The following is a 24032-nucleotide window of genomic DNA, read 5'->3' as shown; positions in this document are numbered from 1 at the left end:
CCTGCTTGGTGGAGCTTCTTATCACCTTTACTGATTTGATCAGTCAAGTCTGAATTTTTCTGCGTCAGACTTACATTCTCCTTCTTTACAGTCCTAAATCCCTCAGGGCATTCTCATGGGTTTCCTTCAACATACCCAGCTCTGTGTTTAGACTGTGGCCCTCCTGGCGTGAGAGCTCCAGCTCTGTTTTGAGCGTGCTAGCTTCTTGGTGAGAAACTTCTAAGTCTTTGATGAAGTTTTGCACATCTCTCTGGGACATCTGATAGCACAGTCTCCAGTCAGGACTTGTTCTCTCTGATTCCATGTTAGCAATTGCGGTGTTGGCCTTATTCAAACTTGTCGTCAGCTCCTCCAACTCACTCCGCAAGAGATGATCTGTTTTCTTTAATGCCGCATACTCTTGTATAGCTGGGAGTATACACCTCTGTACCTCGGCATTAGCTTCTCGCTCCCTATTCAATTGTTTCTGCAAGACATCATAATCACGCTGGGCAGTTTGGAGTGCAGAAATTAAGGCCTCTTTTCCCTGGATCAAGGATTCAGCTTCCCTTTGCTCCTCCTTTTCCTTTGCCACCGTTCCTGTGACAATTCTGCCCATCATCCCGGTCTGCAGCACATATCGGTGGCTTGCTGACGCCTGTTGTCCTGATATCGCAGGCTCAAGTGGTTCGGTCACTTCCTCTGTGACTTGACAAATATTTTTATTTTTCTTCTTTCTCTTTGTTTTATTAGTTCCAGAGACATCAGTGGTACTGGGCACACACACACTGGACACTTTTGCAGCTTTCATCTGCGGGTACGTCTCTCTTCTCGGGGCCACATATGCGTCGTCATCATAATCATCATATGGCCTGAAGGGACACTGTTTTGTATGGTTATGTACATTGCAAAACTGACAAATGACGGGGGCCATTTTAAAACCCCGTTTTTTTTTTTCACACCCGACGAGGCAGACTTTGCACAACACACGTAACTTGTACACTGGCGACACACTTTATTCGAGCTCGGCTAGTCCCACGAATTCGGGTATACCCGGGTGTATTGAGGTTTGTGACTGTTTTCTGCCCGAGTGCATTGAGGTATTTTCAAGGCAGGGATTGAAGCATTTTATTCCCGCTGGCTGAAATACTGCACAGTATATATATATATACTGCATTACAATTCATGAATTTATGCCATCTGGTAGACACGCGAAGCATTGCAGCCTATTAAATCCTAATCATTATCATTTAACAGATCAGCCGCCCGTCAGCCAGGCATGAACCCAGGCTGGGAAGGCAAATGCAACGGGGCTTGTCAGAGGTGAGGAGCGGCGCATTCCAGGTATATGCCAGGTACATACTGGGTATTTGCTCGAATAAAGTGTGTCGGTGCAGTATGGGCTTTACAATCTTTGAACCTTCTGGGTTCTTCTTAGGGCAACATCTATGCCAAAATCCATTTTCAATTTCCTTTTACCAGACAGGGCAACCTTTACCTCACAGCACTTGCTAGCTGCAAATTCACTCGCTTCAGCAAAAGGCAGTAGCTTTACACAGCAATCCTTTCATACCCGACGGGGCAAAATTTACACTCAGCGCTTGCTGGCTGTAACTTCCATGCTTCAGCAAAAAATCATTTTTTTTTTCCGCTTGAGTTCAGTGACTCAACACATCTTCATCTACTGACCCCCAGAGGCGTAGAATCCCACTTCTGACACCACCTGTGGCAGGACGGCCTCGCGGCAGGGTCAGTAAGATGCTAGACACGGTGGGAATTGTTCAACTATAGTGGTTTATTAGCCACATCCAAAACAAAGTACGGGTGCACTGTCCCTTTAAGAAACTACTTTCTTGAAAATTAAAGCCTAGTCCCTTTAGGGACACTAACTCACTTCTTGAGCCCTTACTAACAGGACAGCCAGCTAACCTGGTCATGCCCAAAACATGCTACACAAAGGATAACGATACGAATAAGAATAAAGTCTTATCTGTTTTGCCGCTCCAGTAGCAACAGGAACACAGTTCCGGGGAGCAGGCTATGTCCAGCCTCGCAGCGATCTTGATCTTTATCCTGGGTTGGGGTCCCAGCTGGTCCCAGCAGCCTAGCTCCTCGCAGGACTGGGGACCAGAGCAACAGCAACGGCTTCCTAGCCGGGAGAGTTCTCTCCACCTTCCTGTGGAAAAACAAGCTCCTTGTGTGTGTGTCATTTCCTGCTTTTAAACCTGCAGTCTCTCAGGCCTCCTGCTTAATTAGGCTGCAGGTGTGCTTCCTTCTGTCTGAGGAGATTAACACTCTGTGAACTGGCTGCAGCGTCTCTCCATTCACTATTCCAGCCTACTGAGTCAGTGACTCTGTCACAATATATATATATCCTGTAATGGGTAATTCCACACAGTAGAATCCGTTACAGGTGGAGGCGCTGAAGAACACCCTACCAGTATACACCCCAGGCTCCCTGCAGCGGAGGCTCAGATCTCTTGTGAGCCACAGGTATTGCACCACACACACCGTAGCCACACGTCCTCCAAGGAGGTGGGGGAAAGTGCGTTACATTTGGCGGCACTGCAGAGATTCTCAGAACTGGGGTGCCCTACTCAGCAGTTAAATTACCGAGACTCGAACACCATGTTTGTACCATCTAAACAAGAGGTCCGCGACTGGGCATTGGGACTGCACATGAGTCCCCACAACTTGCTTGCAGTGGGAGATATTTCCAGCACTACCCCCATGCACAAACTTTGCCAATACCTCTGCCAACTCCCTGGTCTAGCCAAAGCACGGGTTTTAGGCAGCAACTATGACACTACGCACCAGCGGGCCATGTTTCTAGTGGTTGCCGACCATGACCTATGTGAAGAAGGGGCTCCAGAAGCTTTGTTTTTACCAAACTCTCCAGCCACAGGCTGCCCTGTGATATACGCAGCTCTGGTCACCCTACCCGTGACCTCTACTCCCAGACCCATCGCTGGTGTACCCTACCGGGTTGAGCTCTTAAGAACCTCTTACACACTGTGGAGGAGCAGTACTTCGGTAGTAAGTTCACCCATACCCCAGGTGGCATTTACTTCCAGTGCCTCGTTAGAGATACCCCACAGAACCGAAACTCCACAATCACCATCTACTCCCACCCCGAGGAAGGACTATCACAGTCACCTATCAACGGACGTCTCTGGCTTTGGTGTAACTCTACCCCAACTAGTTGACGCTCTAACAATGTCCTCAGGCTCAGAATTACCGAAAGCTCAAGGTCTTCTCTTGGATAGTGCCAACGCCCTTAGGAGAAGAAGGGTTTGAGACTTGGAGGGAACACACTCTCCAAGTGCTAGACGAGTGGTTGTGTTCTGAAGCTGTTAAGCGACAGTGGTTGGTGGAGTGTCTCCGACCCCCAGCTGCCCAATTGGTATGAACGCATTGGGACACAGAAGGAGAAGTCTCTGCTCGCGAGTTGGTGGAACTGCTGACCCAGTCCTACAGTACATGAGCGAAGACGACGAGGTTGAGCTCATGGCCCAGTTCAAGGCTCTCCGCCAGAAGTAGGAGGAGGAATTGTACGCCTTTGTCCGTAGGCTCCAGCTATACTTGGGGACAGTCCTTGCCAAGGGAATTATTTCGGCTACAGAAATAGACCGGTGCCGGTTCAAGCAACTATTGAAGAGATCACTACCTTCCCACCCAATAGGCTTGGTGAGGCGAGCCGCTGCGGCCACCACAGTACCTCCCAGCTACCTGGACTTAATGCAGCATGTCAGGAAGCATGAAGTTCAGCTGCACATCCATGACCCCAAGAAGGCCAAAGGACCCCTTAAGGGTGAACCCAAGGGAACATCCTCTCCAAAGGCTAAGGAGCCCTGTAGTATAGAGGAGGACTCTCAATCAAAGTAATTGCAAATACATATATAAAAAAATACCCCCCAATGCTTAAACTCAGACTTACCATTGTTCATGGTCAGGTCGGGCCCAGTGTCTGTGGGGGGCCCGGCACTGCACGTTGCTGCCGGTCCTCTTGTGGCCGGGACCCCACCTCTCCTCAGCTGCAGGCCTCTTCCACTCTGTCCCACGTGCTTGCCACGCTGGCGTGCGCCGGGCCTCCCTCTGCTGCCACGCACCAGAAGCTGAGCCAAGCTTACTTCCAGCACGCTGACATCACAGAGGCCAGTCACTTGCCGGCGTTAGAAGCTCGGCATGGGGAAGAGAAAGAAGAGGCCTTCCGTTGAAGGAGAGCGGGGCACGGCCGCGAGAAGACCGGCAGCCGGGCCTGGTCAAAGGTTGGGCCAAACTTGCAGCGCTGGCCGGCCAGGCCCCCCGCAGGCACCGGGCCTGGGACACTTGTCCCATCCGTCCCCTCCAGGTGGCGGCCCTGCCCATCTTACATACACCCTACACTTCAATGGGGTGCCCATCTTACATACATCATACACTTCAATGAAATGCCATTCTTACACAAACCATACACTTCAAATGGATGCCCATCTTACACACACTATACAATTTAATGAGATCTCTTACACACACCATACACTTCAATGGGATTCTTCTGTTAAACACCTCTTACATTTGAAAAGGACCTCATCTTAGGAATCAGGAATCCATTGGTTACACTTATAGAATGTATGAATTTGAAAAAAACCTACGCAGTCTTCCATAGTTGGAAATCTGTCTCATTCTAAGGTCTTCTGTTGAGCGGTGGACGTGCGCTCCAACTGCAGCATTAGGAACAGGAATCCGATCTACAGGGAGTAAAAATTACATTGAAATATTATAAAATCCCACTTTTCGCACCATCTATAATATACAGAGGAACTAAATCTAACCATCTACGCATTGCTAAAATTGGCTGTGTTCAAAGGCCCCACTGACTCACTAGTGTTGGAGGAGACAGACTTCCCGATGTCCACCAATGATCTATGCATGGGTTTCTTGGTTTGGTGTCTGTGTTTTCTCAGTAGGACATAGCTGATGTTCTCTCTCAGCTCCGGCCTGAGGAGTCCATCCTCTATCTGCTTCTCAATGATGTCATCTGCAAAAGGACATTTGGAATTCCGTTAATTTCACGGTCTGTGGAAAAGTGATGGTGGTTAAGGTGGCTTAACCCCTTTGCTGCCAGAGGGACCTGCAACACATTTGCCCAATTTCTGCAGCTGGACAACTTTTGTAAATATATGCCTAACAATGTTTCCTCTTTACCGATACATGCTCCAAAATAGGATGGATGCTGTTACACTGATAAATTCACGTTGAAGCGTCTGAATCTTATAGCTTGTTTCGTACCTATGATCTGCGGTAAGGAATAGCCATCTAAATCAAGCATCACGGTTCCTGTCTGAAGACATGTACGCAGCTCAAACAGGCTGTGCAGGGACAGCGTGGACACATGCGGTTTGCTCCATCTCTCTCCCCCTTCTTCCACCTTCTCCTCAAACTTTAGCCACCTGTGCAAGATGACAGCAGAGTCAAGGAATTAAAAAGTGTATTTGATGGCACACATATTTACTAAGGCATATGACTCCATAAAACACCTTCCGCTGACACTTTACAGCTCGTTGAATTTAATGGGCTATATTTACTAAGCCCTGCTGGAAAGTATCCTTTGGAGTCACTATATTTTAATTACAAACAGGGTCAATTCTTTCTGAAACTCTTTTACTGCAATTAGGGGCAGATTGGAGATAGATATCAGCCTGGGCGATATCTGTCTTACCGGCCCTCCTCCCACAACGCAACATCATGTGACGTCGCGTTGTAATGGCGACGCATCACCATGTGACGTCATATTGTCATGGTAACGCTTCACCATGGGACGTCGGGTCGCCATGACAGCACAATGCTGCAGGAGGAGATGTCGCTCCAGTAAAAGACACTAACAGAGGCCCCGCAATCTCCCCCGGCAATCAGGTTAATTGTTGTGAGGAAGAGCGTGGGGTCTCGGTAATCGCCATCAAGCCAACCCTTACACTATACACACGCGCGCGCGCATGCACCGGCCCATGGACCCACCGGCCATTTGCCCTGTTTCCCAACTTCCCAATCCGCCCCTGACTGCAATCTACTGGGGTCCGGTGAATTTGTATGGGATTTTACATATTTAGGCCCTCAAAGGACCACATAAAAGTAACAACAGTTATATATTTATTAGGTTTAAACCACAGCTGTACCCAGCGTTGCTGCACCCGCTTGCTCACTCCTTTGGGTTAAACAGCATGTTAGCTTTGCTTCTTTCTGGCATACGGCTAATTCAAAACAATGAGCGCTTCGCCCGCTGCAGCGGTGTGTACAGTATGTCCCGCTGCAATGTGCCAGTGGGACTAGTTGGCTACACCTGTAGGCGATTGAAGCCTTTGAAAAAGAAAAAAAACACAGGTTGGATGAGGGAGTAGCTCTGTGGTATGAAAACTATCTTTGAAGTGCGTGAATCCAGTTTGAGTCTCAGTGTCAACTCTCTTTGTGACCAAAAAAGAGAGTAGCAGTACAGTGTACATTTATTAGGCTTTGGGCAAGGCTTTTTGTACTGTGCTGCAGAGAGAATTCTACACTATTCAGGATCTAAAAACAGAATAATAGTGAGCCCGTTAAAAATAACACCCTTTTATCTTTAAAAACAAAGTGAAACTGTAAGATTGCAAATAAAAAATGTTAGTGGTACTCTGGATTTGAAATTTAAAGAAGTAGTGGTACAAAATACTTCTTAGTACCTTCACACATCAGTCATGCCACTTTATCTCCCTGTGCATCAGGAAGCAAAAATTAGATTGTAAGCTCCTTGTGACACACTTCTATGTACAGTCTTTTAGCTACAATTCAATGATAAACTAATCAGTTATGTCCCGCTCAACATCTGAGCACCAAGAGGGACAGGAGAAAGCAGAGATAATGCAAAGATAAAAGCAGTAACATCCACCCAAATCTTACAATCACCTAGTTTTTACCTCAACATATTACTATTTTCACTTACTACATAATATGATATTATGTTATATTATACATATATACATATCATTACATTCGGAAATGTAAAACTGTCCAGTTTTAAAGGATTCTTCAGAGATGCACATGCAGCCACCCCTGGGGTGGATACCTGAGAGCTTATTGACAATGGTTTATTAGTAATAAAGGTAGCAGTGGGCATACAGAACTTGTTATTATTGTGTACATCGTACAGTATTACTTGTGTTTATGGCTGAATACCGCTGCTTTCTTCTTCCAATACTAATCCTGGCAGGTAGAATTGTTTTTCTCTTCCCCGATTACCCAAAGTTGCGTGACTTGTATTACGGATTACAGCTTTAATGATAGAAAACAAGGCATTCTCTTAAGAGTTACATTCTCTCAGAAAACTGTGATTTTAAGCAGATATACAACTAAAGCCTAATCTCACTAAACCATTCACATTTGTTCTCTTCTGTTTCCTCCCCTGCTCTCCACCTCAAAAAAATTATAAATATATATCTATAATATATATCTAAAAAGAGAAAGAAGAGAATTCGCACTCCATGACGCAATAAAATAACATCAATTTATTTAAAAAAAGGGGAGTACAAGTGGCACTCACAAGTGTAAGAGGTTTAAAAGCATTTAGGTAGACAATAGTCAACAGCCGGCTCCAGGAGTTCAAAACGAGTTGTCACAGAGTCTCAGCAGGTTGCAGGACTGATCTATCCTTCCTATTGGTGTGGGGTGGATCCGATGTGTCTCACGAGCTGACTACCCTCACGCCATCCAGACCGGCACAAGTCTCTGTATTCCGGATGCTTCATCCGGATGGTTGTAAGGGGAGGCTACAGTGCGAAGAAGCCGTCCCGGCAAGGCGAACATTGTTAAACCCCTAGATTTTGCTTAAGACAACCCCTGATGGAGTCATGAGTTGTGACAAAACGCGTTGGGCTACGTCATTGACGTCAACCCTTTTGCCTTGCTGGGACGACTTCTTTGCGCCGGAGTCTGCCCTAACAGATGATCAACAAACTGGAATACAGAGATTGGTGCCGCTCTGAGGGTAATCAGATCTCGGGACACATCTGCCCCTGCCTTGCCCCCCCGTACACCAATAGGAGGGATACATCAGTCCTGGAACCTGCTGAGACACTGTGACAACTCATTTCCATCTGCTGGAACCGGCTGGTGACTATTGTCTACCTAAATGCTTTTACATCTCCTACACTTGTGAGTGCCACTTGTACTCCCTTTTTTTAAAATAAATTGTTGTTACTTAATTACACCACGGAGCGCGCTCTCTTGTTTCTCTTTTTAGATTTATTTCTGTATGTGGTTTCCTCCACTTGAGAGCTGCCAGAGTCTCCTGTAGCACAAGGTCTATTGGGATTGGGTTATCCAAAACCTATATTCCATCCAATGAATGCGTTGAACTCTGGGACAATATCTTCAATTCATCACCTTTCTAGAATATTTTGGGTTATTTTGTGTTTTTGTTCACTGATATTGATATTTATTATATTATATATTTTGTTTTGTTATCAATATTTATATATTAATATATTATTGCACTTTTGCACTACCACTTTGGGCACAGTTTTATAACTTTTTTACATTTAGGCTGGTTTATCACACTTTCCTTGTTGTTTTTTATATATATATATATATATATATATATATATATATATATATATATATATATATATACAGACGCCCCTGAGGAAGGTCACTGTATGATGACCGAAACGTTGGATGCAGCGCCTATGTATTTGTCTTGAATACCTCTACTTTGGATTTCCCTGACTGTGTGCTGTGCATATATGGGATATGTATCAGTGAATAATCTGTTTTCAGTGTGCCAACTGCTCTTTATTTTATATATATATATATATATATATATATATATATATATATATATATATATATATATATATAGAGGTTGACAAATCACCAAAAAATCTACTCGCCACACAAAAAAATCTACTCGCCACCTAGTACCAAACGTGTGCTGCTTGGGCCAATATTTACTCGCCCGGGGGTTAAATCCACTCGCCCGGGGCGAGCAAATGTATAGGTTTGTCGAACACTGTTAATATATATATATATATATATATATATATATATATATATATATATATATATATATATATATTCCAGTGTGCCAACTGCTCTTTTTTATATATATATATATATATATATATATATATATATATATATATATATATATATTCCAAGAGACACTTGCTAAAACTTCGGCTTTATAGAGGTGGTCACACTTGCTAATGATCAATTAATCAAGTGCATTTGATTAGCAGCACCTGTCTGCTACTTAGCATCTTAATTCATATGGAAGCAGTAAGGGTGTACTTAGTTTTTCACACATAGCTTCTCCATACATATCTATTTATATATTTGACGCAGATATCTACGTGTAAAATAATGTATAAACAAATACTTATACCTATTCTTGTACCTATATATACCTGTCTATCTATAAGTTTATTTTTATCTCTCTCTTTTACTATCTATTTACATATATAATGATGTGTATATACTGTATTTTCTCTGTCTGTTACAAAATATGTTCTAAGTTATTATTTTAGTAATGTCTTGCGTTTTGGTACATTTATCACTAATTTTTTTAAAAGAGGAGGAAATATGCATTGTGTGTATCTTTAATTCCTCCCTATTTCTCACTCCAGAGGGACTCTCCGGTGCAGCCGCTCCTCCGCTGGACACATAGCCGCCAGCCACTTCGCCAGGGTAAGTTAATTTACCGATTAGGGTAGGGGGTTAAGGATTGAGGTTTTCGGGTAAGGGGTTAAGCTTTTTAGATTAGGCGATGAGGATAAAATGTTTCAAGGGTTTAAGGTGTTTTAGGGTAATGTGTTTTAGCGTTAGGGGTTAATCTTTTTAGGGTAGGAGATTAGGTTTAAGGGGTTAAGGTTTTTCGGGCAGGGGGTAGCGTTACTAATTGGCATTAAGAGTAGGGGATTTTAAGGTAAGGGGTAAGGTTAGGGACTTACCTTGACTGTGAAGCGGTCGGCAGCTAGAGGGCCCTGCGGTAAGGTGAGTAGCGGCTAAACGCCGACGGAGATCTGGTCGCGGCAAAATGGCAATGACCAAATATCCTAGACCGGTCAGAGGGGCCTTCCAAAGCAATGAAGTTAAGTTCGCCCTGACCCCATACACACATCTGATGTGTGCGCAAGAAGACTGAGAGGATCAGCTCAGAAGCATAACATTCATTCCAGTGAAATTGTGAGCACAATAACGGTTTCTGAGTAATAATTACTCACTGGTTATTTGTCCTAGAGAGAAAATTCCTCATGGATTTTAGACTTTGACTTGTTAATCTGGTCATTTATGAAAGTGGACCGTTCTTTGGGTTTCTTTATTACTTTTGATAAAGTTTAAATTGGCATTGCTTGTGTGTTATCTTAACAGTGAAAGCCTGCATTTGTTTTAGTAATATGTTAGTATGGTGACTTCCACCACTATACATTTATGCTCTCCTCCTAACACTCTGCCTTCTCCCTTGCCAATCAACCCTACTTCTCTTCATTCATACAAACTTTGATCTCCAACCCTCAACGCCTACTGTATTTGCCACCTTTAACTCCCTTCTCTGCACAACTACACCTACATCCCCCTCCACCCTCACGGCCCGAGACCGTCTGTGAAGTAGGTGGCAAGGTCTCAGGGCAAGTGTGAGTGCAGTGTATTAGGAGGAGAGCATAAATGTATAGTGGAGGAAGTCTGCTTTTGAGCGGCGTTATACAGTAGGTTATAGGAGCATTTAATGTAAAGCTCCATACGCATAACTTATCTTTCCTCGCAGCACCTAAATCCACTCTCAGTTCATCTTCCCCTGTGACTGAGGATGAGGTCTCCACTCTCCTCTGATCATCTCGCCCTACATCCTGCCCCCTTGCTCCTATTCCCTCATATCTCCTCCACGCCCTCTCTGGCACACTAATACCCACTCTAACTCACCTTTTTAACCTCTCTCTTTTGTCTCTAGCACATCCCCTTCTTCTTTCAAACAAGCACTCATCACGCCCGTTTTGAAGAAACCCTCATCTGACTCAGCCTCCCCCTCTAACTACCACTGTATCTCTCTTCTCCCCTTTACTTCTAAGCTACTTGAGCGACTTGTATACAACCTCCTCACTCACTTTCTCTCCCCCAACTCCCTGCTTGATTCTTTACAATCTAGTTTCCGTCCTCTACACTCCACGAGATAGCACTAATGACCAATGACCTACTCACAGCTAAATCTATGGGTAATTTCTCCATACTAATTCTCCTGGGTCTCTCTGCTGCCTTCGACACTGTTGCTCACTCTTCTCCTAAATATTCTCCACTCCTTTGGCATGCATAACGCAGCCTTCTCTTGGCTTATGTCCTACCTATCAAACCACTCCTTCAGTGATTCCTTCTCTGGTGTCTCCTCCTCCTCAATTCCTCTTTCTGTTGGAGTCCCACAAGGCTTTGTCCTTGGCCCTCTGCTCTTCTGGCTCTACACCTCTTCTCTTGGAGAATTAATACAATCTATTGACTTTCAGTATCATCTTTATACTGATGACACCCAAATCTATCTCTCCTCCCCTGACCGCTCCCCCTCTCTGCTGTCCCGTGTCTCCAACTGTCTCTCTGCAATCCCCTCCTGGATGTCTCACCTGAAGCGAAACATGTTCAAAACAGAATTAATATTCTTTCCTCATTCCACTGCCACTACTACACGAACACTCTCCCTCACTGTCAATAACACTGCAATCTCCTCAACACCTCAAGCCCACTGTCTAAGGGTCATCATTGACTCTGATCTCTCCTTCACTCCTCACATTCAGTCCCTCACAAAATTCTGCCATCTCCACCGAAGAAATATCACCAAGATACGCCCTTTTCTCACTCATGATGCAACAAGAATCCTAATCCACACACTCATGTCCTTCTTCAATTAGTACAACCTTCTCTTAGTTGGAATTTCCCTTGTCCACCTCTCTCAACTCCAATCCATCCAAATGCTCCTGCTAGACTCATCTACCTTACTCACGTCTCCACTTCTACTGTTCTGCCACGCATAACCCTACACTGGCTTCTCATAGCCTCTAGGATTAAATTAAAAACCTTAGTAATGACTTACAAAGGTCTCAACGACACTGCCCTCCCTTACATCTCAGCTTTCATCCACAAATACATACCTAAACTCCCCCTACATTCTGCCCATGACATCCGCCTTTCCTCCCACCTTATTACCTTCTCTCACTCTTGCCTGCAAGACTTCTCCTGTGCTACCCCCTCTCCATGGAATTCCCTACCACGTACCATCAGACTCTCCCCCAGCTTTCAGATGTTTAAAAACTCCCTGAAAACTCACCTTTTCAAGGAAGCCTACTCACTATACCTCTAACATCCAAATCCATTAGGACCAGCTGTGTGGTTGGATCAATTTCCACCCTACGTAACATCACCCAATGGCTTCAGCGGTCAGACTGGGCCATATTCTAACCTGAGCCACACCTACAATAAGCAGCCGCCTTACCTTCTTGTTTCAACATTAACCCTCATTCCCTCTAGATTGGAAGGTCTCACAAGCAGGGCCATCATTACCTCTTTGTATCTGTTTCTGCATGTTTGACCTCAGCTGTATGGAACTGTTTATGTTTTTGTAATATACATAAATCTAAACCCCATTGTAGCGTGCAGAGGAATTTTTTGGCACTGCACAAATAAATAATAATAATAATTAATAATAATAATAATTAATAATAATTATTATTAATAATAGTAATAATAACCATTCCCTATAACTCATCTCCTAACTGCTCCTATAACCACTCCCTATATAACTGCTCTTATAACCATAAACTATGCCCCATATTTACTAAGTAGTGCTATTTTATAAGATACCTTCCAGAGCGGGAAGAAACCATATGGCCCATTCAGGTATCTTATGGAATTGCACCGCCAGGTAAGGACCTATATCTACTACAGACCATTACCTGCTCCTAGAACTGTTTCCTATACCTCTTGCTCTGATTGCTTCTATAAACACTCCTCAAATCGCCCCTTGCTACAAGCAGAGCAAAGTTGACTCAGATACGTTGATGCAAAGGCCTGCAATATGAACTTCACTCCTTTCGCATTAACTCCATGTCATAGTGTCTATTTGCAAGGCTGTTCCATGAATCCCCAATTCTTGCTCTCTCGCATTCCCTTTTCTCTGGATTTAACAGGAAATGTACGTGATTTCAAGACAAACCATACGTACTGTCTGTACTGGTTGATTCCATTGTATAACAGCGGTTGTAACCACTGGTTCTTTGTGTCGCTACGTTTGTACATTACCTTGCAGTCTCCTTCCATTCCAGCTCATCTCCGTCATGTTGCAGAGTGTCCATCTCCGTGAACAGGGTGGGGTTTGGGGTCTCATCATCTTCCCCCAGGATGTACCGCAGGCGTTCAGCCGCAGGAGACACTGAAACAGAAATGTAACCCTCAGTAGGCAGCAATGAGGACTGAGGAGCCACATGGCCACAACACCTACATGAAGCATCTCAATCTGCTGGAAAAGTTCAGAAGCAAATGCCTCCCCAGAGGGGACAGAAAGGAGGGGAGTCTTCTCTAACCATTAGCTACAGATGGGATGGTAAGTAGGATGTTGTAGGAACGCAATTTTAATTAAGTCCTAAATGACCTGTGAGAACTCTGTGAAAGGTCGATAAAGTGCATTATTAACACAACTTTCTAGAATAATTTCCAACGACTTTTGCAAAATTATCGGGGACAGTTACATTCTTATAGATAACATGTCTAATTCTTAAGTTGGTGGTATGATAACCTGCAGACAGCCTTCTACTATACCGAACAAGATGGTGGCAAGGATTTTACAAAGCACGTGATTGGCTTTCCATGGTGGCTGTTTGCCACCAAGTAGCAATCCAGTCAGCAAACAGCAGCAAACAACACAGGTTTCCTGGGTGTGTCATGAGCCTTGACAGAGAGTGACTCAGGGCCCTTCATTTGACTGAGTTCCCTAGAAACTGCTCATGTCCCATGTAGCCCCAATTCTCAGGGCCTCATGCAGTAAAGTCTGATAGAAAAAAATCGCCAGGGTTTTTAATTCGCCATTTTTGACAGCGTTGCTATCACAGTATGCAGAAAGCCCCGAATACCAGTGATAGCAACATTTGCAAGCATGGTCGAGTAGCTGGTGATGAGATGATCGGGCCTCTGAAAAGGGCTCACCCTGCGAGTTCTATCTGATGCAGAGAGAGAGAATCGCCTCTCTCTGCGCAAATCTCGGCCGAAATAAAAAAAATCAAATTTTATTACTAGTGTAGATGAGCAGGGGGTCTCCGGAGCAGAACTGCATTGTTTTCAGGTCCGTTCACGTGACGCGGAACATTTACATGCATAGGAGATACCGGCACCCCATAACGGGGCCTGTATCTCGGGAAGCCCTGGACTTGAAAACAATGCGGTTATGCTCCAGAGACCCCCTGCTCATCAACACTAGTAATAAAATTTTAATTAAAATATGTAGTAAGCACCAATACACAGCCCACCCCCGTGCCCCATATAACAGCATTATTTATTTATTTGAACATACAAGTGATAACATAGGCCGACGGTGGTCCCCGTGGGCATCTGGGGGTCCTCGGGTGGTCCCGGTGGGTCCCTGATGGCCTGTGGTACCATTTGTCTAATTGATTGCCTAGTAGTTTAAATTATTTTATTGAATGCCTAGTGGTTTTATTTCTTTAATTGATTGGCTAGTAGTTTTATTGAGGTAATTGCTTGGTTGGCTAGTGTTTTTAATTTTGTTTCTGGGGGTTTAGGTGCTTGTTGTATATGTTTTATTATTGTGTATTTTGGACATTCATGCTTTTGTATTAGGATGACCATTGACTGCAATAGTAGCATATCATGCCCATATTGTATGGGAATAATGTACTACTATGTCAATCAATGGGTACAAGGTGGGTATAGTGGGTGGTTAGGCCACACAGGTGGGTAGTGGGGGAGGGTGGGTTAAGGGTGGGTTAACCCCTTACTTACTATAGCGGTTATTAACCGCTACGGTGATTAAGAGGTTAGTGGCCATTTGATTGTATTTTGGAATGTATTCTTGCTGACATCGGAGGACATGGCCCTGCAGTATGCTGACGAAGATACCCTTCATAATGGCAGGGGTAAGTAGAATGGTTTTATTTACTTTATTTATGCTGGCTGGCTAATGTTTTGTTTAATAATAAGCAAATGATCTATTATCCATATCTGGATAATAGTTTGTTTGCACATTACTGTACTGTATGTATTTGTGGGGGGGTGTATTAATTGGGACCACCCGGGGAACCCCGCCAGCCTGTGGTATTAATCCTGTGTATAAAAAAAAATTATGGTTTTATGTGGGGGCACAAGGGGTGGGTGGTGTATTGGTGTTTATTACATATTGTAATGGTTATTGGTGGCCTAGGAGGTGGGTAGTAGGGCTGATGTGTGTATTTGTGTTTATTTTGGGTAGCGGGGGTGGGTGAAGGCGTAGTGGCCCTAAGGATGGGTGTTTAGGCCTACCGGGTGGGTAGCGGGAGGGGTTAACCCCTTCATTACCTTAGCGGTATTAACGGCTAAGGTAATGAAGGGGTTAAGTCCACCTGCAACACCCCCCCGCAAGGCCTTAACACCCACCAAGGGCCAAATACCACCTTCACCCACCCCCGCTACCCTCAATAAGCATGGCACTGGTGGTTAGTCGCTAAGGTAATGAAGTTGCCTGTAAATGCATTTTTCATGCATCAGATTAATGCCGGGGGTCTCCGGTCGTGATATTAATGGGTATCTGCTCCGGAGTCTCCTGGTATCAATCCGATGCAGGAAAAATTCATTTTTTTTTCTAAGTGCCGCCTCGCCGCTTATCGACAGCTTCTCACCACCTTCTTGCCAACTTTTTCTGGTGGGACGATTTGGAGAGAATCTCAATTCTAGAGCAGCGATCCGCCTCGATAACCTGATCGGGGCTACTAGAATTGAGCGAGTTTGAGAAACTGACATAAGTAGCTTATCGCCGAACGTATGGTGATTTTTTTTTCTCGGCAAAAAAGCCCGGCGATTTTCGCTCTTATCGCCTGCTTATCGGGGTTTACTGAATCGCTGTAGGCTTTTTTGGCGATAAGTGGCTTATCGCTGCTTACTGCATGAGGCCCTAAGTGTGCTGCCAAAATGCAGCCCTCACCCAACATCACAATATTATTATTGACTGCTGCTAACATCTGGAGCCACATCAAGGAATGTTGATTGCATGATCTAAGTGCTGCCCTGTTCTGCTTCGGTGATTATTGCACTTTGTGTTTAACCTTTTACAGTAGCATCAGGTTTCTTCCTTTCTGCACACATTCTATTCCGTCCAGCTGACCTGATTTTATCTAAAGGTTCGGTCCTACTAATTTTCTGTGAGTTTCATTGATTTTAGAGCTTTTTAAGCCCCAGTGGCTCACAAGCTTTCTAGATGTCCCACAGATAGAAGTTAGTGGTTTTACATTAAAATGCAAATTTTTTGGTACAGCACCTTCCAAATCTCACCGTTTGCTCTGCAATGAGTTATATAGTTACATTGTTGATGAGGTTGGAAAAAAAAGAGATGTCCATCAAGTTCAACCTATGTTAAATGCAGACCACAGACACTTTATCCTACAGTGTATATTTGTATTTCCACTTTTTTGATCCAGAGGAAGGCAAGCCCCTTCTAGCACCGAAGGAGTTAAAGGGTATCCCAACTTCAACCACAATTTAGATTTAAAATATGTTAAATGTCAGTAGATCGAAATGGCAGACATTTATAAGAATACCTGCAAAATTAATGTGTCTACGTGAATATTTCTCAGCGGTAGAAGGTTCCTGCTGGATGTCACTGCATACAGAGCAGCTAGTGCAAACAGATAATACTTTTGGACTGCTAAGCCGGGCTGCACCTTTCATATCTTGTTGCAGGCTCATCTGACAGCAGAAGGGGTTAATGCATAATTATTACGGCTCCGTGGCCGAGTAGTTGTCACTCCTAAAAAAAATATAATAATACCCTTCCAGCAGGGGTCATATTATTTCAAAGAACCATTAAGAACGAAGTTAACAGTCTGGTCTTTGTTTCAGAGGAAGGCTTACTCAGAAATGCAGTTTTCTTTTCACGCATTGTATGTCAAAAGTTAATCCTACATTATTTGTGCAGAAGAATTCCTAGTCTCTTTATAACAGCATTCTGAAGGGTTTTAATTACAGAACAAAGACAAATAGAGGAAAGTTATAATAACAGGCACAGGGCCCAAGTGGCAATAACAAGACAGGGCAAATATTTAATATGCAGAGACATTTTTACTTTGCGTCTCATAGAGTCAATGTACAGTATTAATGCAGTGGTGCTCAACGCTAGTCCTCAGGCCCCCCACGGCCCCCCCAACAGATCAGGTTTTCATGATATCCCAGGTTCAGCACAGGTGGCTCAATCAGAGGCTGAAGCAGGGACTGATTGACCCACCTGTGCTGAAGCAGGGATAACCAGAAAATCTGACCTGTTGGGGGGCTTGAGGACTGGAGTTGAGCCCCTCTGCATTAATGCACTTTGCTTATTGTTTCCGAGTTCCTACTCAATGGGTCCTATGTACTAAGCATCGCAAGTGGCTTCATTGGTGCCCAGTTAGCACACAAATCTAATTTTAAATTTCGCTCGTGTGAAATTTCTCCATCTGCGCCATCAGCAGCAAAAAAAATGTTTTCATTCTTTTGAGTGCACAGAAATGAAGTGCCTTAGGTGTGCAGGTGTTAATGGTATGTACTAAAAAACAATGTTTCTGTGTGCCAAAAAAAGGGGCATCAAAAGCGGCCGCCAAGTTTAGCTTGGCGTAAACCCTACTCAGTCTATTAAAAGCGTTAGAGCAGAATTGATATGATATGTATAACTTTAGTTATAGAGCACCGTCCAGCTACATAGCGCTTCACAGCAGTAATACATATGACATCATAACTGTAATATAACACATCATGGGAAAAAGCACTTCAGACATAAAAGTAACAATAAGAAAAGGAGTCCCTGCCCCAAAGAGCTTACAATCTAATTGGTAATTAGGGAGTACTTACAGAGACAATAGGAGGTGTTCTGGTACTGTAAGTGTATCTGCAAGGTGTCACGGTCAATGCATACTATATGAGATGTACAGTATCAGTCAAAAAAGCTACAAATATGCTTCATTAAAAATGTGTGTTTTTAGGTGGGTCTTAAAGGTGAAGAGAGAGTTGCCAGTCAGACAGTGAGGGGAGAGGTGTGGGGCAGTGAGTAAGAGAGGTTTTAGACATGAGAGGACTTTAGATGCAAAAGTTGTGATGCATCAACCCAAAAATGTATTTGACGCAGCATGGATGTTTCATTGTATTTGTTAATATACAGTATCAATTTCACAGTATCGCTACTCTAAATAATATGAAACCAATAGTCTAAGGACATATGTGTCATGCTATGTGACATATGTGTCATGCTATGTGACATATATGTCATGCTATGTGACATATATGTCATGCTATGTGACATATATGTCATGCTATGTGACATATATGTCATGCTATGTGACATATATGTCATGCTATGTGATATATATGTCATGCTATGTGACATACATGTCATGCTATGTGACATATATGTCATGCTATGTGACATATGTGTCATGCTATGTGATATATATGTCATGCTATGTGATATATATGTCATGCTATGTGACATATATGTCATGCTATGTGACATATATGTCATGCTATGTGACATATATGTCCTTAGACAATTAGTGCTCTTGGTGTGGTGTTGGTTTTTGCTGTAACATTTATGTCAGTCCCGACATTTGGTCTACAATTATAATCCCAGTGAGTTTGAGATTTAAGTGCATTTTATATATTATACCCCATTTACTACCTACGTGTGTGGCCCCGGGTGTAATCAACACCGCTGCAATACTAAGATATGCATCTTAAACGCTAGGGATATCAGTGGGTTAATTAACCACTTCTCGTCAAATTACACCCTTTCATGGCCTGTAATGTTAACAGGTTGCTATTTGAATGCTTGATCCAGGGGTTGCTATACATGTATTGTATTGTATTGTATGTCTTTATTTATATAGCGCCATTAATGTACATAGCGCTTCACAGCAGTAATACACGTGACATCATAATATAACACATAATGGGAAAAAGCGCTTCAGACATAAAAGTAACAATAGGAAAAGGAGTCCCTGCCCCAAAGAGCTTACAATCTAATTGGTAATTAGGGAGTACTTACAGAGACAATAGGAGGAGTTCTGGTAAGTGTGTCTGCAAGGTGTCAAGGTCAATGCATATGAGATGTACAGTATCAGTCAAAGGAGTTACAAATATGCTTCATTAAAAAATGTGTGTTTTTAGGTGGGTCTTAAAGGTGAAGAGAGAGTTGCCAGTCAGACAGTGAGGGGAGAGGTGTGGGGCAGTGAGTGAGAGAGGTTTTAGACATGAGAAGGCTTTAGATGCAAAAGTTGTGATGCATCAACCCAAAAATGTATTTGACGCAGCATGGATGTTTCATTGTATTTGTTAACATACAGTATCAATTTCACAGTATCGCTACTCTAAATAATATGAAACTAATAATTAATATTTACTGTCACTAGTTTACAAATAAAAACAAACACATCTAAGTCTGTTCCAATTTATATGGTATCAATCGGGTATTTAATACAACTTGACGCATCAAAAATAATTTCAAACAATAAATGGCGCGTCATATGTACAGTATGAAGTCTTCACTTTGTTGACGCACAAATAAAGTGTAAATATAATCTTAATACATTGGCCGCAATGAGTTGGGGATCAATTACATGATGCACATACAGTAATATAATGGGAAGTATTAATTTCTCTGTCATGCCTAATTTCCCCCTGATTCTAATTAGTCAGGTCAAATAGTCAGGTCAAAGGGAGCATACACCTCCCTGGCAAACCCTCTGCATCAAATATAATACATTTGATAAACAAACATCTTCAGCTTATTAGTGTATGTTTGATACGGCTGCGAGCAGAACGTGGTGTGAAGATTCTGTACAATCAGAAGACGGCTACAGCAAAAATACACTCCGAATAAAGAAAGACTACCAAATACAAGCAGGAAGGAGAGGACAAAATATCAGTAGAAAGCATAAAAATTTAGAAAAATTAAATACGTATTGAAAGTCAGCCACCTACATGGGTTTTTGTTCCTTCCCCCAAAGGGTATCACAAATACAAAAGGAGCAGCTCAGGTAGTGTCACTATCTTTGAAGTGGGTGAGCCTTCTTGTAACCCCAGTGTCATCTCTCGTTGTGACCTTGGGCAAGTCACTTTATCTCAATGTGCCTCAGGCACCAACAATTAGATTGTATACTCTTCAGAGCAGGAACTTATTGCACAATTCTATATACAGCGCTGCATACACTGTCAGTGCTATATATTTTTTTTTTAAATCCCTATTATTATTTTAACGTATTATTATTTCATCTGAGATTAGAAAATAAAAACATTTTAAATTAATTTACAGTAGGTTTGTGCGTCTTAACCCCTTCACTGCCAGAGAGGCCAGCAACGATTGCTAAAAGGGATTAAGATATGGTCTAAATCACAGGGAAAACAGGTGTATGTTCTGTCAGTTTGTCGTCCCGGACCTTACCTGGTGATACTATCTGCATGGTGAGCCCCTTTCTCAGCTGGAGAGAAAACCACTTATGGGACTTGAAGTTTTCTCTCGCTGAACTCCACAGCTTAATGAGCAGATTAAGGGGAATTTCAAGTGCTTTACCGTAGACAAGGACTTTCAGTGTGTGATGTCACGGAGCCCCGCTTTCAGGGGGTATACACTTATTCAAATACTGTTACTTTGTTACACACACATCATATATACTACAGGCCAGATATGTATATATAAGTATGTATCTGTATATAATATATATATATATATATATATATATATATATATATATATATATATAATATATATATACAGTGTTCGACAAACCTATACATTTGCACGCCCCTGGCAAGTAGATTTTTTGGTGATTTGTCGACCACTGTGTATATATATATATATAAATATATATATATATATATATATATATTATATGTGTGTGTGTGTGTATGCTGTTTGTGTCATACAGTACTGTATGTATAGACATGTGTATTTGTACATAGATGTGTCCAGACTTACTGTTTTCGATGCTGCGATCACTGTTTTCGGGGGGCTGTGGGTGGGCCGGGGAATTCAGCATGATTGTCCACACCCCAAAAACAGTAAGCCTGGAAACATCTGTATGTTATTATCTATAGAGCGTGCGCTTATCTTTTTTGTTGTTTTAGTTATTATACATATGCATATATATTTTGAATTACACACAAACACACATACAGTAAGTGTCGGATTGCCTCATGGCTATATCCTTGTGGATGGCGCCCTAAACTTAATATGTCTAAAACTGAGCTTATATTTCCCCCTAAATCAAGCCTAATACCCCCCTTTCCCATCACCATAAATGGAACTAACATTTATCCTGTCGCCAAACCATGTTGCCTAGCAGTGACATTTGATTCCTTTTCCTTCTCCATTCACATTCACGGCATGGCCAAAATGTGTCACTTCTTCCTCCGTAATATTGCTAAGATCCACTGTTTCCTCTGTCAATCTAGTGCTAAAACTTTAATGCATGCCCTTATCCTCTCCTGTCTGGATTATTGTAACACACTGCTAACAGGTCTCCCTGCCTCACAGCTTTCTCCCCTGCAATCAATCCAAAATTTGGCTGCTAGAATTATTTGACTTTCTCCCAAAACTGTATCTGCTTATCTCTTCCTTAAATCCCTCTCCTGGCTTCCCATCAAAATTCATATATACCCACAAAGTTCTCCTCCTTACATTTGAGGATCTCCACTCATCTGCTCATTCCTACATACAGTATCAGCTTTGATCTCTCGCTATTCCCCTGCTCGTCTCTTGCGTTCTACCGATAACTTTCTCCTTTCCACCCCTTTCACCTCTACAGCTTTCTCTAACCTGAAACCCTTTCCCCTCACTGGACCTTATATGTGGAACATGCCAAGCACCTTTTCTCCCACTTTCAAGATAAAATGGAAAACCCTCCTCTTAGCATCCCAATAGCCTGGACTCATGGCTATTGTCAACAGTTACTCCTACCAACCATTGTGGGCAAGCACTGCCTATTGTCTGACTTTGTTGCACTTATTGTATTATAATTCCCTGTATTATCTTTGTAAAGCGCTGAGTACACTGTGAGAGCTATATAAATAAAGATATACATACATATGTATGTACAGTATATATGTTATTCCCCTCTGGGGCCCAAGGAGTCCTCTGGGCAAATAAGATGTATGTTGTTCTCTTACCGTTGTGGTCCAATAAAGCCTTTCTGCACGTGGATCCCAGTATGCTCCTTCACTGGGTCCCAGTATCGCGTCCCGGATTAGAACAGGACCGGATAAACTACTTAACCTGTGGTAGATTCTCCCTCTTAGTGACCTTCCTTTCCACATCTATAAAAGAAATCTGGCCCTCATTCTTCTGAACGGGGTCCTGTGGGGTTTTCTCCCTCACCTAGAGATTGTCTCCTTCCGTGGTGGCCACCGTACATCTTCCCAGAGCACTTCCCAAGCACTCTCATTGGACATTTCTTCTATTCACATAGTGGCCATTAGTTCCGACTGCTCTGGAGGGTTCACCTGTTTTATCAGACCAGTCTCTCCTCGCTCGGGGGTAGGGTCTGGTCTAGTGGCTGTCCCTGTTTCACAGACTAAGCCTTTGCAGCGCTGTCTCCTGTCCCCATTGACAACTGGCTGCCATGCTCTTGGCAGACCTTCCGGTGGCTGGGCAGAGCACCATCTGTTCCTCATCTCTTACATCTCGTTTCTGTTCTTGAAGTCGCAGATAAAGGGTCATCACATCTCCCAAAGATACTCCTAGGATATATTGTTCCAGTCGAGTGCGATCAACTCGGTCAGGGGCAACCCTTTTATTTTTCCCTACTCTTCATAGGGCCGCCTCTAAGCTATGGAAGAACTCAAAGGGGCCTATTCTATAAGCCTTCATTAAAAAAAATCGCTGGGTCAGTTACGCCAGTTTTTTGAGCGTTGCTATCACGGTATTCAGAAAGCCTCGAATACCTACGATAGCAAAATGGACAAAGCTGTCATGGAGATAGCCACATGATGTCCGCCTTTCTCTAAAGGGCTCACCTGGCGATGTGGGCCAGCTGCATAGAGAGCTGCACAGAGAGAGCCGCGTCTCACGGCGCATATCTCGCCAGCGATCACAGGGCTTTAATACATTTTTAAATACTAGTGTACGTTAGCAGGAGGTCTCCGGAGCAGAACCGCGTTGATTTTCAGGTCCGGGGACCCCCTCCTCCCCGAGATACAGGGCCCGTTATGGGCTGCCCGTATCTCCTATGCATTTAAATGTCTTGCATCACGTGACCGTGGGATTTAAATGCATAGGAGATACCGGCACCCCATAACAGGGCCTGTTTCTCGTGAAGCAGGGGGTCCCCGGATCTGAAATCAACATGGTTCTGCTCCAGAGACTCCCTGATCACGCACACTAATCTAAAAATGTTAATTAAAACAGCTTCATTACATTAGCGACTAAGGCAATAAAGGGGTTAAATATCAGTGCCTTGTTTATTGTGGGTAGCAGTGGTGGGTTAAGGTGGTATTTGGCCCTTGGTGGGTTTAGGCCTTGCGGGGGGTGGTTACAGGTGGAGTTAACCCCGTCATTACCTTAGCAGTTAATACCGCTAAGGTAAAGAAGGGGTTAATCCCTCCCGCTACCTCCCAGTAGGCCTAAACATCCATCCTTTCCCCCCCCCCCCCGCCCCCAACTCATACAGTACAGTAATGGGCAAAATAACTATTATCCACATATGGATAATAGCTCATTTGCCCATTCAAAATAAAACACTAGCCAGCCAGCATAAATAAAGTAAATAAAACTTTCTACTTAACCCTGCCATCATGAAAGGCGTCCTCATCAGCATAATGCAGGTCCATGTCCTCCGTGGCCAGCAAAA

General features: G+C 43.3%; 1 protein-coding gene across 11 annotated transcripts in view; it reads right to left on the bottom strand.

Moving 5' to 3' along the window:
* SLC4A5 (solute carrier family 4 member 5) overlaps positions 1–24032 on the bottom strand; it is a 193343-nt gene that overhangs the window by 93833 nt on the left and 75478 nt on the right. For 9 of the 11 annotated variants that reach the window (XM_075601361.1, XM_075601366.1, XM_075601363.1 and 6 more), the window contains exons 4-7: positions 13264–13393; positions 5251–5411; positions 4844–4999; positions 4614–4709 (exon numbers count right to left, since the gene is read on the bottom strand). In XM_075601361.1, coding sequence (XP_075457476.1) covers positions 4614–4709; positions 4844–4999; positions 5251–5411; positions 13264–13393 — 543 coding nt within the window. Of the gene's footprint in view, positions 1–4613; positions 4710–4843; positions 5000–5250; positions 5412–9935; positions 10088–13263; positions 13394–20629; positions 20694–24032 lie in introns of those variants that run through there. The other 2 variants (XM_075601371.1, XM_075601370.1) reach the window with 2 other exon arrangements.

This window comes from Ascaphus truei, chromosome 5, assembly GCF_040206685.1.
Source record: "Ascaphus truei isolate aAscTru1 chromosome 5, aAscTru1.hap1, whole genome shotgun sequence".
NCBI classification, from domain to species: Eukaryota; Metazoa; Chordata; class Amphibia; order Anura; family Ascaphidae; genus Ascaphus; species Ascaphus truei.
This window is presented reverse-complemented; position numbering and strand designations above follow the sequence as displayed.